The sequence below is a fragment of the Eleutherodactylus coqui genome, chromosome 3 (genome assembly GCF_035609145.1).
Source record: "Eleutherodactylus coqui strain aEleCoq1 chromosome 3, aEleCoq1.hap1, whole genome shotgun sequence".
In the NCBI taxonomy this organism is placed as follows: Eukaryota; Metazoa; Chordata; class Amphibia; order Anura; family Eleutherodactylidae; genus Eleutherodactylus; species Eleutherodactylus coqui.
In genome coordinates, this window is record NC_089839.1 from 223447439 (window position 1) to 223462418 (window position 14980).

General features: G+C 44.8%; 1 protein-coding gene across 1 annotated transcript in view; it reads right to left on the reverse strand.

Annotated features, from left to right (window-relative positions):
- LOC136621467 (protein SSUH2 homolog) overlaps positions 1 to 11923 on the reverse strand; it is a 28078-nt gene extending 16155 nt beyond the window's left edge. Inside the window, exons 1-8 of the mRNA XM_066596972.1 lie at positions 11745 to 11923; positions 10433 to 10496; positions 10173 to 10305; positions 9260 to 9320; positions 8688 to 8812; positions 4594 to 4656; positions 4439 to 4521; positions 2611 to 2703 (exon numbers count right to left, since the gene is read on the reverse strand). Coding sequence (XP_066453069.1) covers positions 2611 to 2703; positions 4439 to 4521; positions 4594 to 4656; positions 8688 to 8812; positions 9260 to 9320; positions 10173 to 10305; positions 10433 to 10496; positions 11745 to 11754 — 632 coding nt within the window. The 5' untranslated portion in view covers positions 11755 to 11923. The remainder of the gene's footprint in view (positions 1 to 2610; positions 2704 to 4438; positions 4522 to 4593; positions 4657 to 8687; positions 8813 to 9259; positions 9321 to 10172; positions 10306 to 10432; positions 10497 to 11744) is intronic.
- Between the last annotated feature and the right edge of the window lie 3057 nt (positions 11924 to 14980).

The following is a 14980-nucleotide window of genomic DNA, read 5'->3' on the forward strand; positions in this document are numbered from 1 at the left end:
TGGTGCCAACCCTAGAAAGTAAATTCCTAGCAAAATGGCAAGGGCCCTATGAAATAATTGAGAAAGTCGGAGAGGTAAATTATAAGGTATACCAGCCAGGTAGGCGGAAACCAGAACAGTTGTACCATGTAAACCTAATTAAGCCATGGAAGAACAGAGAAGCCCTGACTGCAGTGAGCACCCCCCATGGTGGGGTCCCAGAGGTGTGTGTATCAGGGTCCCTGTCCAAATCCCAACAACAAGAGTTGAGGGAATTTATACAGCGTAATTCAGATGTGTTCTCTGATATACCAGGGCGTACTGGTGTCATAAAACACGACATTATAACTGAACCAGGGGTAAAGGTTCAGTTGAAACCGTACAGGGTTCCAGAAGCCCGCAGACGAGCCATCTCAGAGGAGGTCAAGAAAATGCTAGACCTCGGAGCAATTGAGGAGTCGAAAAGCGAATGGTCCAGCCCTATCGTCCTGATACCAAAACCTGATGGCTCTCTGCGCTTCTGTAACGACTTCCGGAAGCTAAATGACGTGTCAAAATTTGACGCATACCCAATGCCGAGAGTGGACGAGTTAATTGAGAGACTGGGTCATGCCAGGTACTTTTCCACTCTCGACCTTACTAAAGGCTACTGGCAGGTTCCCCTTACAGAGAGCGTGAAAGAAAAGACTGCGTTTGCCACACCAGAAGGGTTGTTTCAGTACATCTGCCTACCCTTCGGTTTGCATGGAGCCCCAGCAACCTTCCAAAGATTGATGGATATCATACTCAAACCCCATCGTCAATATGTGTCAGCATATTTAGATGATATCATCATCTTTAGCGAAGACTGGGACAGCCATCTACCCAAGGTACAGGCAGTACTGAACTCCCTTAGAAAAGCAGGGCTCACAGCAAACCCAAAGAAGTGCGCCCTGGGTCTTGAAGAAGCCCGATACCTGGGGTATGTAATAGGTAGGGGTATTATAAAACCCCAGGTCAATAAAGTTGAAGCCGTTCAGAACTGGCCACAACCCACAACTAAAAAGCAGGTGAGAGCCTTTTTAGGCATTGTAGGGTACTATAGGCGGTTCGTGCAAAACTTTGCGAGCATAGCAGCGCCCCTAACAGACTTGACCAAGAACAGTAAGTCAGTCATGGTCAAGTGGAACCCTGACGCAGAAAAGGCGTTCCAAGAGTTAAAACGGGCCCTCTGTAAACGTCCAGTGTTAGTCACACCCAATTTTAAAAGAGAATTTATTGTCCAAACAGTCGCGTCCGATGTGGGACTGGGAGCAGTTCTGTCCCAGTAAGTAGAAGGAGAGGAACATCCTGTAATTTATCTGAGCAGGAAGCTCACGCCACCCGAAAAAAAATTACAGTATCGTTGAACGGGAGTGCCTAGGCATCAAGTGGGCCCTGGAATCCCTAAAATACTACCTGCTAGGTCGGCACTTCAGGCTGATCACAGACCACTCCCCCTTAACCTGGATGTCACAGGCAAAAGAAAGAAATGCCAGAGTCACTAGGTGGTTCCTGACCCTTCAAAATTTCAGTTTCTCTGTTGAACACAGGGCAGGAAAGCTACAGGGCAATGCCGATGCCTTGTCAAGGACGCATTGCATGGCGGCTAAAGGTGTCCGACCCCACAGGCTCGAACAGAGGGGGAGGGTATGTGAGACGGTGACCGGCAAGGTGCTGGAGGGCAGGTATATCTCGCCTAGGATGCTCTCCTATGCTGCTTTGGGGAGCGCTTGGGCAGATACATGCCACCGAGCAGCCTGGGCTCGGTGGAGGAAGCCGGCAGTATAGTGTTAGTAGCATTAAGCTACTAACACGTTGTAGCAAGTAGGTGGCTCCAAGCCGCATAATCCGGGCCGGCTTTTCCTGGAGTGACCAAAGTGAAGGGTGGGATGGTCACTCCCACGTACCAGGTGGGGCTGGTACCAGGCCTTATAAAGCCTGGGCCTACAGGGCCTAGAGGGAGAGCTGAGACCTTTGCAGGTCTGAGAGTCCTGGCTGGCTGTGTGCAGGAGCCATTTGTTTACCAGTACGTAGACAGGGATGCTACATGTTTAGTAAGTGCTCACACGAGCAGGATTTCCTTTATGTTTGCCTGATGTTAAGGCCTGTATTTTGCTTTTGTTTGCTTGTAAATAAACCCAGGCAAAGCCTGGACTAAAGACTTTATCCCATGTGTCACTGTCTCTGACTGCTTATGCCCAGGTTGCTACCGATCCTAAACGCTAATCCCTCACAGTTGTTATCACAGAGCATAGGAGTGCGATGTGTTTTATTACAGGTAGACAATACCAGACAATTGTTTTACGTGGAATCACCTAAAAACAGGACATGCAGCCATTTTTCTATCTTGGACCAGCGCTACGAGAGAAAAGTCGCTTGTGAATCAATAAGATAGAAATCAATGAGTTCCTTTCATGTACAAGTTCTGTCTCTATCGCAATCCGACGGAATTCGCATCGGAAAATTGCCCAAGTGATTGCACCCTATCAGGTCTATGCTGCTAGATGCAACAGGATCATCATGACACTTCCTACCCCCCCACCCCCCCCCCATGCACTCATCATGCCCGTTGCATAACTACACACACCCACAATAGTGACGCCAGCTCACCAGTTCACCGCTAGCTGCTGGTAATATAAGAGTCGTCCTTCTCCTTTGCATGAAATACAGATTCTTCTACCTCGTCCGGAACATTTGCTGCATCTGAAGGGTTAAAAAACTCATGTTAGGGGAGTATTCACACAAATGGGTTTCACGCGCAAGGTCCGTCAGTTTACAATAGGGACAGAACGTGTACGTGAAAAGCACCTATTATGTTCAATGGGTTAATTCACTTGGGCGATTTTTCTCTCGCACTGAGTTTGAGATGGAGAAATTGCAGCGCGCCCTATTTTTGGGTCATGGTTTTCTATGAGGCAAAAAAAAAAAGTCAAATTTCGTGATGATGCGAATTTTATGTAAGTGCGATGGGATTTTTTTATGCAGTTTTCGTACACGTGAAAATCACATTTACCACGATGCAGTTTTCTTGTAAAATACATCGCACTGACATAGAAAATCACAGGTTTATAAGTGCAATATTGGTCCTAAGGCCGTATTTACACGGGCGAGTGCGATATAAAAAAATGGGTCGTTTTGTCGTGCGAGCTCCATCCATATCAGGATCGGAAGGAACTTGCGCAAGGAAATTGCCCTTGTAAATACAGCCTAAGGCCTCATTCACGCGAGAGTGTTTGTGATGCATATTTGGTGCATATTTGTTTTTGCGCATTATTGGGAGTGCTAAAACCCCATTGATTTGCATTTGGGTATTCAGATATATTTGTGCGTCTAACAAAAATTACAGCATGTCCTATTTAGGTAAATATTACGACTGAAATAGCCCATTTAAGTCAATGGGAACCCGTAAATACGCAAGGAATAAGCATGATACACGGAAAAGCACAATGAATATGTGCGCACACGTACTTGAAAACGCAGGGAATACGCACAGTTTTGGTCTGTGAAAACTGATATATACACTAACATGCCAAAAGTCACGGGACAGGAACTAATATTATGTAAGACGCCTCCAGTCCAGCAAAGTGCAGCATCTCAACATGGCATTGATTTCACAAGTGGACAGAAAACGTCTGCAGGGATGTGGAGCTATCTGCAGAGCCCCTACAGCTCTGGGGTATTTGTAGGTGCAGATCTCAGTACTGAATGGACCTTTCCATCAAATCCCACAAATGCTGGATCGGGTTCATATTGGGTGACCATGCAGGCTGTACCAGTCATAGGAACTCTCCAGGATGCTCCTCCAACCAATTCTGGACAACTTGGGTCGATGGCACGGTGCATTATCCTGCTGGAATATCCCATCATTGTGGGGGACATGAAGTCCATGGAGGGCTGCTAATAGGCAGCAAACAGTGAAATGTAGTGGGCACCGGTCAATGACGTGTTTAGGAGGACCAGTGGACCCGACCCATGCCATGAGAACAACCCCCACACCAGTATGGAGCCACCACCATCCTGCACAGTGCCTGGTTGACAGTATGACGTATTTGCGTTACACACGTAACACTTCGGATCGAGGAATGGTAAATACTCGCACAACTTCAAAAAGGGAATGTCTGTTCGTCTGGCGCCCACGATCACGCCTTGTCCGATAATTCACATGAGCACGCTGGCCAGTGTTCAACCTCACTGACAAGATAACACCTCACAACTTATTCAGATGAGGGCGCTCCTGAGCCGTCCTGCGGTAACACCACTTCATCATCGTGTACATACCGCCATACCAGGAATATAATATATAAACCTATACTACAAAGTAACATAACAGGTAACGATTACTATAGAGGTGAGGAGATGTTTCCATTCTTGTATGGAGAGGATAGTCCACCCAATTGTCCTTCCATTATATACATTACATGATCCTTGCACTGCGCACCTCCTTCTGCCGCTCCCTGAACATGCCGGACACCTCTTGTTTCTGGATTTCTGGCGGTTGCAGCTGGAGCAGCGACATCGAAACTGTGGAGAAACTGAGAACCTTAATGTGACCGTCCAGACCGACAAGGGGGAGAATAAGGAGAAGAATCTTACCTGTCCCGATCCACCACATCTTGAGCATTTACAGCGTCCACGACCGCCACATTTATGGCACATCTGAAACAATGTAACACAAGGTCACAGATTGATTCACTGTAACCACAAGTAAGAAAACGAATCTTTAACCCCTTGAGGACATGGTCCTTTTATTTCCATTTTCAGTTTTTCCTCCCCTTCCTTTTAAAAAATCATAACTCTTTTATTTACCCATCAACATAGATGTCTGAGGGCTTGTTTTTTGCTGGATGAGTTGTATTTTTCAATGGTACTATTTAATGTACCATATAAGGTACTGAAAAACTTTTTAAAAAATTCTAAGTGGAGTGAAATGAAAAAAAAACTAAATTCCACCATCTTTTGTTACACACTGCAACAAAATGACCTGGTAACTTTATTCTATGGGTCAGTACGATTACTATGATGCCATATTTATATAGTCTTTTATTTGCTGTACTATTTTTTTTTTTTTCAAGGATATTTAATTTTTTAAATTATTTTCTGTCGCCATCTTCTGACAGCCATAGCTTTTTTATTTTGACATAGCTGTGTGAGGGCTCGTATTGTGCGGAATGTCCTGTAGTTTCTGTTTGCGCCATTCTGGAGTAAATACGACATTTTAATTGCTTTTTATTACATTTTTTCTTGGAGACCGGGTGACCAAAAAAGCTCAATTCTGGCGTTCTTTTTTTTTTTCTGACTACGTTCACCGTGCGGTGTAAATAACCCCTGATTTTGATAGATCGGACATTTACACACGCAGCGATACCAAATATGTGTTTTTGTTCTATTATTTAGATTCTTTTATTATAAATATGGCAAATGAGTTTAAACAAAAAAAACTTTTATTGCCTTTTACTTTTTTTTATTAGTCCCTAGGAGGGACAAGAACGTGCCATGCTTTGATCGCTCCTGCAGTATGATGTAATGCCATAACATTAAATTATACCGCATTCTATCAAGCCTCACCATACAGCATGGCTTGATTCTGCTATGACAGCCCTGGGGCCTTTCTGAAGGCCCCTGGCTGCCATGACACCCACACGGCAACCCACGATCTCATCACTGGGGGGGCAGTACGGGACCCTGAACATCGGTCGGGGATTTAAATGCCACTGTCAGAATTGACGGTGGCATTTAAAGGGTTAACAGCTCCGATGAGCCACGCTACTTATCGGAGCTGTTGCGGGCGGGTGCCAGCTGTAAAAAACAGCCTGCACCAGCATTGTTATGAAACGAGATTGCCCTGTGATCTCCCTTCATACATACCCCGAACGTGCAGGACGTAACGGTACATCCAATAGCGTTAAGGGGTTAAAGGTTACTGTTTCCCACTTCAGGACCGCCGAACGTGACTAAACATCCTGCAGTCCTGAAATGTGAGCGGGGCGAGCTCAGGAGCTGATCTACTATATACCTGGCGGCTGTCAGGCACAGCTGATAGCCGCCGATAACTGCAATAATCAGAGTTAGTTCTGATTGTGGCTGTTGGGTGCTTAGGTGCCGCAGTCAAAGCTGACCACATATCTAAACAGTCAGTGGGAGGCAGATCACTCCCTCCCACACTCCATCAGCTTGTCCATCAGAGAGTGCCAATGGGCAAGCAAGACAGCCTGCAACCAACTGAAGACCCCCAGAGCTGCCACACATATATACCTTTCCATCCCTGTCTGAGACAACATTAAAAAAAATCGCTATATACCGCAATAGTAAAGTATTTCAGTATATAGTACAAGCTATTAAATGACCACAAGTTCCAGTCCCCTGTGGTGACTATATAAAAGTATAAAAAGATGTCATAAAGTTTTTTTTAACAGTTTAAAAATATATCTTAAAAGTTCCTAAAATCCCTATTTCCATTGTTCCCATAAAAATACGAATCAACTTAAAAACCCCACATATTTGGCATCCCTGTGTACGTTAAGGCCTGTTTCACACAGGTGACAAAGTCGCATGATTTTCTTGCGTTACAACATTGCTACAGATCGCATGTATGTGAACCCCATGCTTTCCATCACATTTACAATGTTTTGTAGCATGCGACATTGCGAGTCAAAAACCTTGCGGATTTCGCGATATGCCCGCAACTTGCGATGGTTTGTAGCCCATGTTTCTGTATGGATCCTTCCTCTCTGTTGCATCGCACGCAAACACAGTTTTCGTGTGGTGCGATGCAACTTTGACAATAGGAAATCCTACTGTCAAAGCCAAATCTAAGCCCTAGCTGCAGGAAAAAAACAAAATAACACATACATGACCTAAGAAGCGCTGTCCGGCTCTGCTGCATCCTCTCCCCGGTCCCCAGCAGTTGGCTTCAGGTGTGTTTTCTGGCCAGGGATTGGAAATTTCCCACCTCCAGGAAGCACTGCACTCAGCCACTCAGAGCCAGCACTCCATGAACCAATCGCAACCATTCAAACTTTTGCTTTGTATATTCTGGAAATGCTAATAAAAATTTAATGTTCAAAAAAAAAAAAAAGGTGTACGCACCCCCAAATAGTAATAATGAAAACTACAACTCACTCTGCAAAAAAACAGCCCTCACACAGATCAATCGACGTAAAAATAAAAAAGTTTTGGGTCTCAGTATATGGCACCGGAAAGTAACTGGTTTAAGAAAAAAATGTTGTTTAACCCCTTCCCGTCCCATGGGAGCGGGGTACTTCCCGCAAAATGATGTACCCTTACGTCATAGGGAGAGCCGATAACATCACGAGAGCCCGGCTGGTTGCTATGGCAACAGAACACCAGATACCGGCGTCCTGTATTGTCATAGCCTAAGATCGCTGTAATAAGCGATAAGGCATGGCAGGAGAGAAGTCCTGCCATGCCTTATCGCAGGGATCATTAGTGCTGTAGTAAAAGCCCCTCAGAGGGACACAGATGCTGTAAAAATAGGACCAAACTAAAGTACAAAAAATAAAAATGCAAAAAAATGTTTAAAAAACCCTTTCTTTATGCTTTTTCTCATATTAGCATAAAAAAAGAATAAAAAATCCCACATATTTGGTATTGACACGTCCGTAATGACGCATGCAATAAATTGAACGCACTTTTTCTCCTGCACAGCAAAAAGCGTTAAAAAAAATGCTAAAAAACTGAGGCAAAATGCTAATTTTTAGCGTTTTGCCTCCCAAAAAATGCAATAAAAGGGATTTAAAAAATGTGTACCTAAAAATGGTACCAATAAAAACTACAGCTCGTCTCGCAAAAAATAAGCCCTTATACGGCCATGTCGACAGAAAAATAAAAAAATTATGGCTTTTGAAAAATGGAGATGAAAAAATACCAAAAATCGTTTGGTCCTCAACGCCAAAATAGGCCATATCATTAAGGGGTTAATGAGAAAAATATTAATAGAATAGAAAAACAAAACTACAAAAACAGTAAAAACTATATAAATTTGGTATCACCGTAATCGTACTGACCCACAGTAGGGGCAACACTGGGGCACTATTGTGTGTGTGGAGGGGCAACAGAAAGGCACTTTTGTGTGTAGAGGGGTAACAGAGGGGCTCAATTGTGTCTGAAGGGGCAACACTGGGGCACTATTTTGTGTAAAGGGGCATTCTCATCTATTCTGTGTGAAGGCCAAACAAAAGGGCACTATTTGTAGAGAGGAATCAGAGGGGATGCTATTACTTTGAGGGGGGTTATTTGTGGGGGCACAGAAGTGGCTCTGTTATTTGTAAATTTACATATGGAGCTTTATTACTTTGTGCAGGCACAGAGCAGGGATCATAGCTTTTGGACATTATTGCCTTGGGATGGCGGCACAAATGGAAATGTGAGATGTAAAGGAGGGCACTTTTATAGTAAGTGAAAAAGGAGGCGTTACTTCTTGTAGTGGGCACTACAAGGAGGATTATCACAAAAACGTTGAATAGTATTGTATGGGGCACAAAGGGGGACTATTACTATGGGGAAGCACTTAGAGGGGCATCGGGGGTATGTATATTGCTGACTATAGTTATAGTGGCGAGGGGCGCCACTTGTGTGAATAGTGAGGGCTTTATAGTCTACTTAATCAGCCACTGATCTCAATATATAGAAATACTGGACACTCAGTAGCGGTTGGATCCTCCCTTCACCTTTACTTCTCCAGATCGAGGAAGTGCAAATTTCTTTGACCCTTCATGAAACATTTTCGGGGTGCCGACATCAATATCCCAAAGCTGAGGCGGTGGGTCTCTCTCTGGTACTTCCATTCGCTGACCTACAGATAAAAGGGTACTCAAAGTTAGACTCTGCAGCATCCTGGGGTGCACTCAGATTTTCACACACTTCTATAAGTTATAAGTATGTGCCCCCCTATACCCACAGGTTTTACCACCAATCCCTCTTCATTGCATTAATTGCAAAAAGTGTCCCATTTTTATGGAAAGGTTTTATTCTACACTTTTTTCTTGCCCAAAACTCTGCCTTTCCAAATACTTTTAACCCTTTATGGTATTTAGGGTTAGAGATTCTGAATAAACACAACTGCTGTTCAAACTTCCACCACTAGGGGGCAGCAACGCATTCTCATAGATACAAAAAAAAACAAGAAAAATGTGGTGTTTTTGTTTTTTGAGCTCTCCCTGCAGTAAACACCAGAACATCATATATATGTGGATATGATGTGCCTACAAATCAGCAGCTGCTACGTGTGCGCTATTCTCACCAGTATAAGGTTTGCAGGTTTTCTCAATGTGTCTCGTTTCAGTGAAGGTCTCCAGTCTGTACTGTAATAAGGACAGGTAACAAGGGTGGAAGTTTAGACATAACAAACCAATCCACTAATATGGGGCTCTAAGACATTAGGGGCCCTTTACAGGTATTACCCAATAGGACACATCATACAGACAGCACATGAAATGAATCATACCGCTACTCTACAGAGATTGGGGATTGTTCTACTGTACATCTGAGCACATCCAGAGCTACATTCAAATTGTTTTTGCACTATGTCTTATACTCCAGTCATACTCAAAGCTGAATTCAACGTTCTGTTTTTGTGCTATGTCTTGTACTCCAGTCACATCCAGAGCTGCAGTTAAATTTCTTTTGTTGCCCCATGTTTTATACTCCATTCACATCCAGAGCTGCATTCAAAATGTTAGTGCACTATTTTGTACTCCAGTAACACCCTGAGCAGCATTGAAAGTGCTGTTATTGCCCTGTGTTTTATGCTCTTGTCACATCCAGAGCTGCATTCGAAATATTGTAGTTTTACCATGTTATATACTCCAATCACATCTAAAGCTGAATCTAGAATTCTGTTTACTGCCACTTTGAATCCATCAGCAGTTTACCGACAGACACAAAGCTCACTCTTCCCTGAATTCCAGGACCTAAGGACACTTTTTGGCACATTACATTGTTGGGCATGATTTTCTGTTTATCGACTACTACGCCCAAATACATGCCACTATTTCATAGCCTCTCTAAAAAATATGCCCTGTCAGACAGTTCACCAGGAGGAGGGGGAAGCAGGGAAGTTTGCAGTTGCGTATGCAGCTCCGGATGTGACTGGAGTATAACAGCATATAAGTGAAAATCAGAGCAAAATAACATGGAAATCTCAGAACGTTAACCCTGAAGAGGGGCGTCTGTGTGATCCTCTCGATAACCGGCTCTTCTGCTCGCGGTCTACAGCAGCAGCAGGAGGAGGACACAAGTTTCCGCACGGCATCCCTCGCAGCGTCCTCTGTGATGAGGACGACATTTCTAGATAAGAAGGCGGGCCAGTTAGTGATTTGATTGCGGGGTTCACTATGCAGGGCAGAGGGGTACAGGAGGACAGAGGAGCACATAATGAAGCTCCTAGATACCTCATGCTCAAGCGGACTCTCACCTGTAGTCCTGGGGGGCTCTGGTGGGGTCGTGAGGGGCACAAAGGTCACTGACCATAGAGGTTCCTATGGAGGAGTAATGAGAGAAGATGTCATGGTTCAGAGAATTGAGTATCTCAGGACAGGATAGATTTTTGCTGCTGATTAGTTCAGACTGGATACAAATATAGCAGACCCTCAGCTGTGAGAGGTATTAGGTCCTTATGGACTTTCAGCCTCTGTGTAAATCACAATGTTCCCATTTGCTGACAGCAAGCAAAGCTCAATTATATAATTATGGCTGCTTGCGGCCACCACTAGGGGGAGCTCACTGTATACAAATATATACAGCCACCACTAGAGGGAACTCATTACATACAGGTATCTACAGCCACCACTAGTGAGCGCACACGATATAGAGATATATACAGCCACCACTAGGGGACGCTCACTGTATACAGACATATACAGCCACCACTAGAAGGAGCTCACTATAAACAGATATATAGCCACCACTATGGGTCGTTTGCTATATGCAGATATATACAGCCACCACTAGGGGGAACACATTGTATCCAGATATATACAGCCCCAACTGAGGGGGAGCTCCCTATATAAGGTATGGACAGCCACTACTATGGAGCGCTCATGATATACAGATATATACAGCCACCACTATGGGAAGCTCACTGCATACATATACATACAGCCAGCACTAGAGGGAACTCACTATATACAGATATAAACAGCCACCACTATGGGGAGCTCACTGTATATATATATATATATATATATATACAGTATACACAGCAACCACTAGGGGGACCTCACTGTATACAGATATATAAAACCCATAACTGGGGGGGAGCTCCCTACATACAGGTATGTACAGCCACCACTAGGGAGCACTCACAATATACAGATATATACAGCCACCACTGGGGAAAGCTCACTGTATACATATACATACAGCCACCACTAGGGGGAGGTCCCTACATAAAAGTATATACAGTCACCACTAGGTGGAGCTTACTGTATACAGATATATACTGCCACCACTAGGGGGAGCTCACTACATACACGTATATGTAACCTTCATTGGGGGAAGCTCACTGTATATTAATTTTTATAACTAGTATTCAAAAAGAAACTTTATAAAGGGGAATATAGTGAGCACCCCCTAGTGGTAGGTACAGGTACACTCTATAACAGCGTTAGACTAGGCATGGGAAGCAGTTCAATGTCGGGCCCCATATCAGTCCATGTAGTTCAGCTATGTAATATGAGGATAGAAGAAGAGAGAAGCGGTGTGACAGGTGCCCCTAAACCACCTACCTTGCTCCATCCAGGTGCTTCCAATGTCACATGCAGGCAGTCAATAACGGGTTGACGATCTCTGAGGCACCGCCATATTTGTAGGAAATCCCACAGAGCAATATAGACCCCCCAGACATTGTGCAGCGAAACAACACAATTCCTTCGACAGGTAGAGAGAGCACAGAGAATCAGGTCATGTCCCGCTCAGAGCCCGGGCACAGTGCAGAATCATAGGCTGGCACCTCTATGGGCAACCCCCGGGGATGGGTCTGAGTAATGATGCCCCTTGGGAGTGGCGCACAATGGCCGACATTACAGTCAATCTGGTGAGAGGACGATAAGAGATGCTCAGAATCGGCTCATTCAGGTGGATTGTTTTGAGCTAAATATAGGGCGGCTGAACTGAGCCCACCCATTGTTAGGGGGCGCCACTTACACTACAGTCAGAGATAAGATCAGGAAAGGATGCAGTCAACATGTTCCACTCTGCTACATCTTAGTTATGTCTGACCATTGGAAAGCTGAGTGACAACCTCTGTGTAGACGCAATCGTATCAGTTGTCATCCACCTTTCTCACCTCCTCAAGTCTTTATACCTGATGCATAAGTGTACACGCCCCTGTGCCATGCAGTACTATTAGAAACCTATTAGTGGCCACAAATAAAATAGAACCGTGTTTACAATAATACACCGCATTTCCCAATTGTGTATAACCTGTGGCTGTCAGGACAAACTGGGTCTTGTAGTTCCACAACAGCGGGGGAGCCACAGGGTACAGACCGCACTGCAGAAGTCCCCAGGGTCATTAGAACACAATGAAGTAGTGAGTGGCGTCACACATTATGGAGCCGCAATATGCTGGGTGTGGTGTGTGTATTGTGTAGAATCATGTTATTCTTCCTACAATAGTGAGAAATAACGGACTCACAAACACTGAACGGCCCCTTTAGTAGACCCCATCTAGTAGCTTGCTGCGCTACACCCTTCCATAACGTCCATTGACTGCTAAAGGGAGTTAGGTAAACAGTATGCAAATAAGGGAGATGGAACTATACTTCTGCAGCGCCTTCTATTGTATGGCTGCAGTCCTTCAAATCAATGTCCGACTCTTTATACAAGTCGTAACAATGATTGGGAATTGAAAACCAAGCAAGAATCTATGCACAGACAGCTGTTTCGGGATGTTTCTCCCTCATCAGTGTGCAAGAGGATTCTGGCTTTGCTAGTGAGAGGCCTATGACGTGAGTCAGGGGGGTATTGTCTCTCCTTGAGGAGAGCACCTAGGAGGTGAGGGAGGAGACTTATAAGGACATGCATGCTCTTCTAGGTGATATGCAAATAAGGGAAATGGAACAATAACTCTGCAGTGTCACCTATTGTTCCATCTCCCTTATTTGCACATTACCCAGAGGAGCATACATGGCCTTACAAGTCTCCTCACCCACCTTCTAGGTGCTCTCCTCAAGGAGAGACAATACCCCTCAGGAAAACAGTAGTGATGCACCCTCTAAGAGTCCTGACCACTGCATTCAGCTGGGCTGGAGGCAGTGGGCACAAGAGCTTGCATGTTTTTGCACCCATTTCTATCAGACTTTCATGGTACATCCTTATGGGTGCCGGGCCCGGGTGTAAACTACATCCCCTGCATCCACTATAGTTACGCCCCTGCCAGAGCTACAGAATAAGTAAAATGCATGATCGTGTCTGGTTGCTGCCTGGTCGGAAATTCAAGGGTGGAAAGGGCACAAAGATGGAGCACTATTTTGATTTGGGTCACTAAGGGGGGCACTATTACTATTGGGGCAACAGAAGGGACACTTTTACTGCTGTGTTTCCCTGAAAATAAGACACAGTGTCTTATTTTTGGGGGGTGTCTAATTTACTCACCTACCGCCGGCGTTCTGGTCCTCGCACTAGTCTCCGTCGCTGCTGCGGGCTGCCGCGTCCGCCTTCAAACCGACAGAGCAGTTATTCCTGGAAGTGAGGTTGAATACCCCGCTTCAGGAAGCTAATGCTCTGATTGGTTAATTGAGAGCCGCGTCAGCCAATGAGAGCTGTCACTCAATAAACCAATCACAGCCATTCAATGACATCATTGAATGGCTGTAATTGGTTAATCCAGCATCGGCTTACAAGGGGCTGTGCAGCGTCCGAGGAGTAGGCCCACAGCCGAAGAGATAGCGGGGTAGATCAAGACCTTGTCACGGGGTTCTACCATTGCCTCCCCTGGGGGTAGCATGGGACCCGTCCAAGTTACTGCTGGGGGAGTATCACAGGGTAACCCAAGTAGTGGTTTACCTTAAAATCCTTTTGTCACTCGTAACGCCAGCGTTCCATCCTCTGCGGTGAATCCAGACGTTGTCAATAAAGAGTCCACACACAGGAATAATGTTTCAGAGCAGACCAGCTCTGTATCGGTCAACACTCATGTTTAGGGAAGGGCACACAGCGCTGCATGGCGGTTCCTCTCACTCTCTCAGTCCTGCAGGTCAATAGCAGGAAGGCTTGGTTGAATTGGGACCAGGGCACACACAAGGCAATTGCTTGGCCTCTTCCATCCTGGGGCTCCACACAAGAGCAGGCACAGTCTCTCCTACTCAATAAAAGTTTCTTGCTTCCTCCAGACTGTTGCTAAACTCTCTTCCATCTTCACCACAGGAAGGCTGAAGGTGCCTTCATGTGGCTCTGTGTTAGGTGGGACTCAGGTGGCAGACAAGATGGAAGACCTACTACACCAGAAGATGGAACTCCTTTCCCGCTCTCAATCACATTTATAACCTCCTCTTACACCACATGACATGACAAACTTGATACATTTAAATGCAGGCTTTGGATTTTATTAACATTAACCCTTCTAGCGCTGTAGCCGTGCAACACATACACTGGAAATGACAAGAGAGTTTTGCACAGTGCATCAACATAAGACAAACATGTATGACATTTATGGAGGGGAACGGGATGATATACTGGGTCACTACACAACAATGTAAAAATAATAATTTTAAAAAAAAAAGGGTTTTTTATTGTGCAAAAGTAGAAAAACCTAGAAATAAAAATAATCTGCTGATGGTAGCGACCATCAGAAAGGATTTTTCCTGTCATTTATGCTGCAAGATCATTGCTGTAAAAAAAAAAAAAAAAAAACGTCAGAATTAATGTTTTTTTCCTCCCTGCCCTCCCAGAAAAATTGATAACAGTTGTACAATACATCATATGTACCCAAAAAAGGTACCAATAAAACTACAGCTCGCCA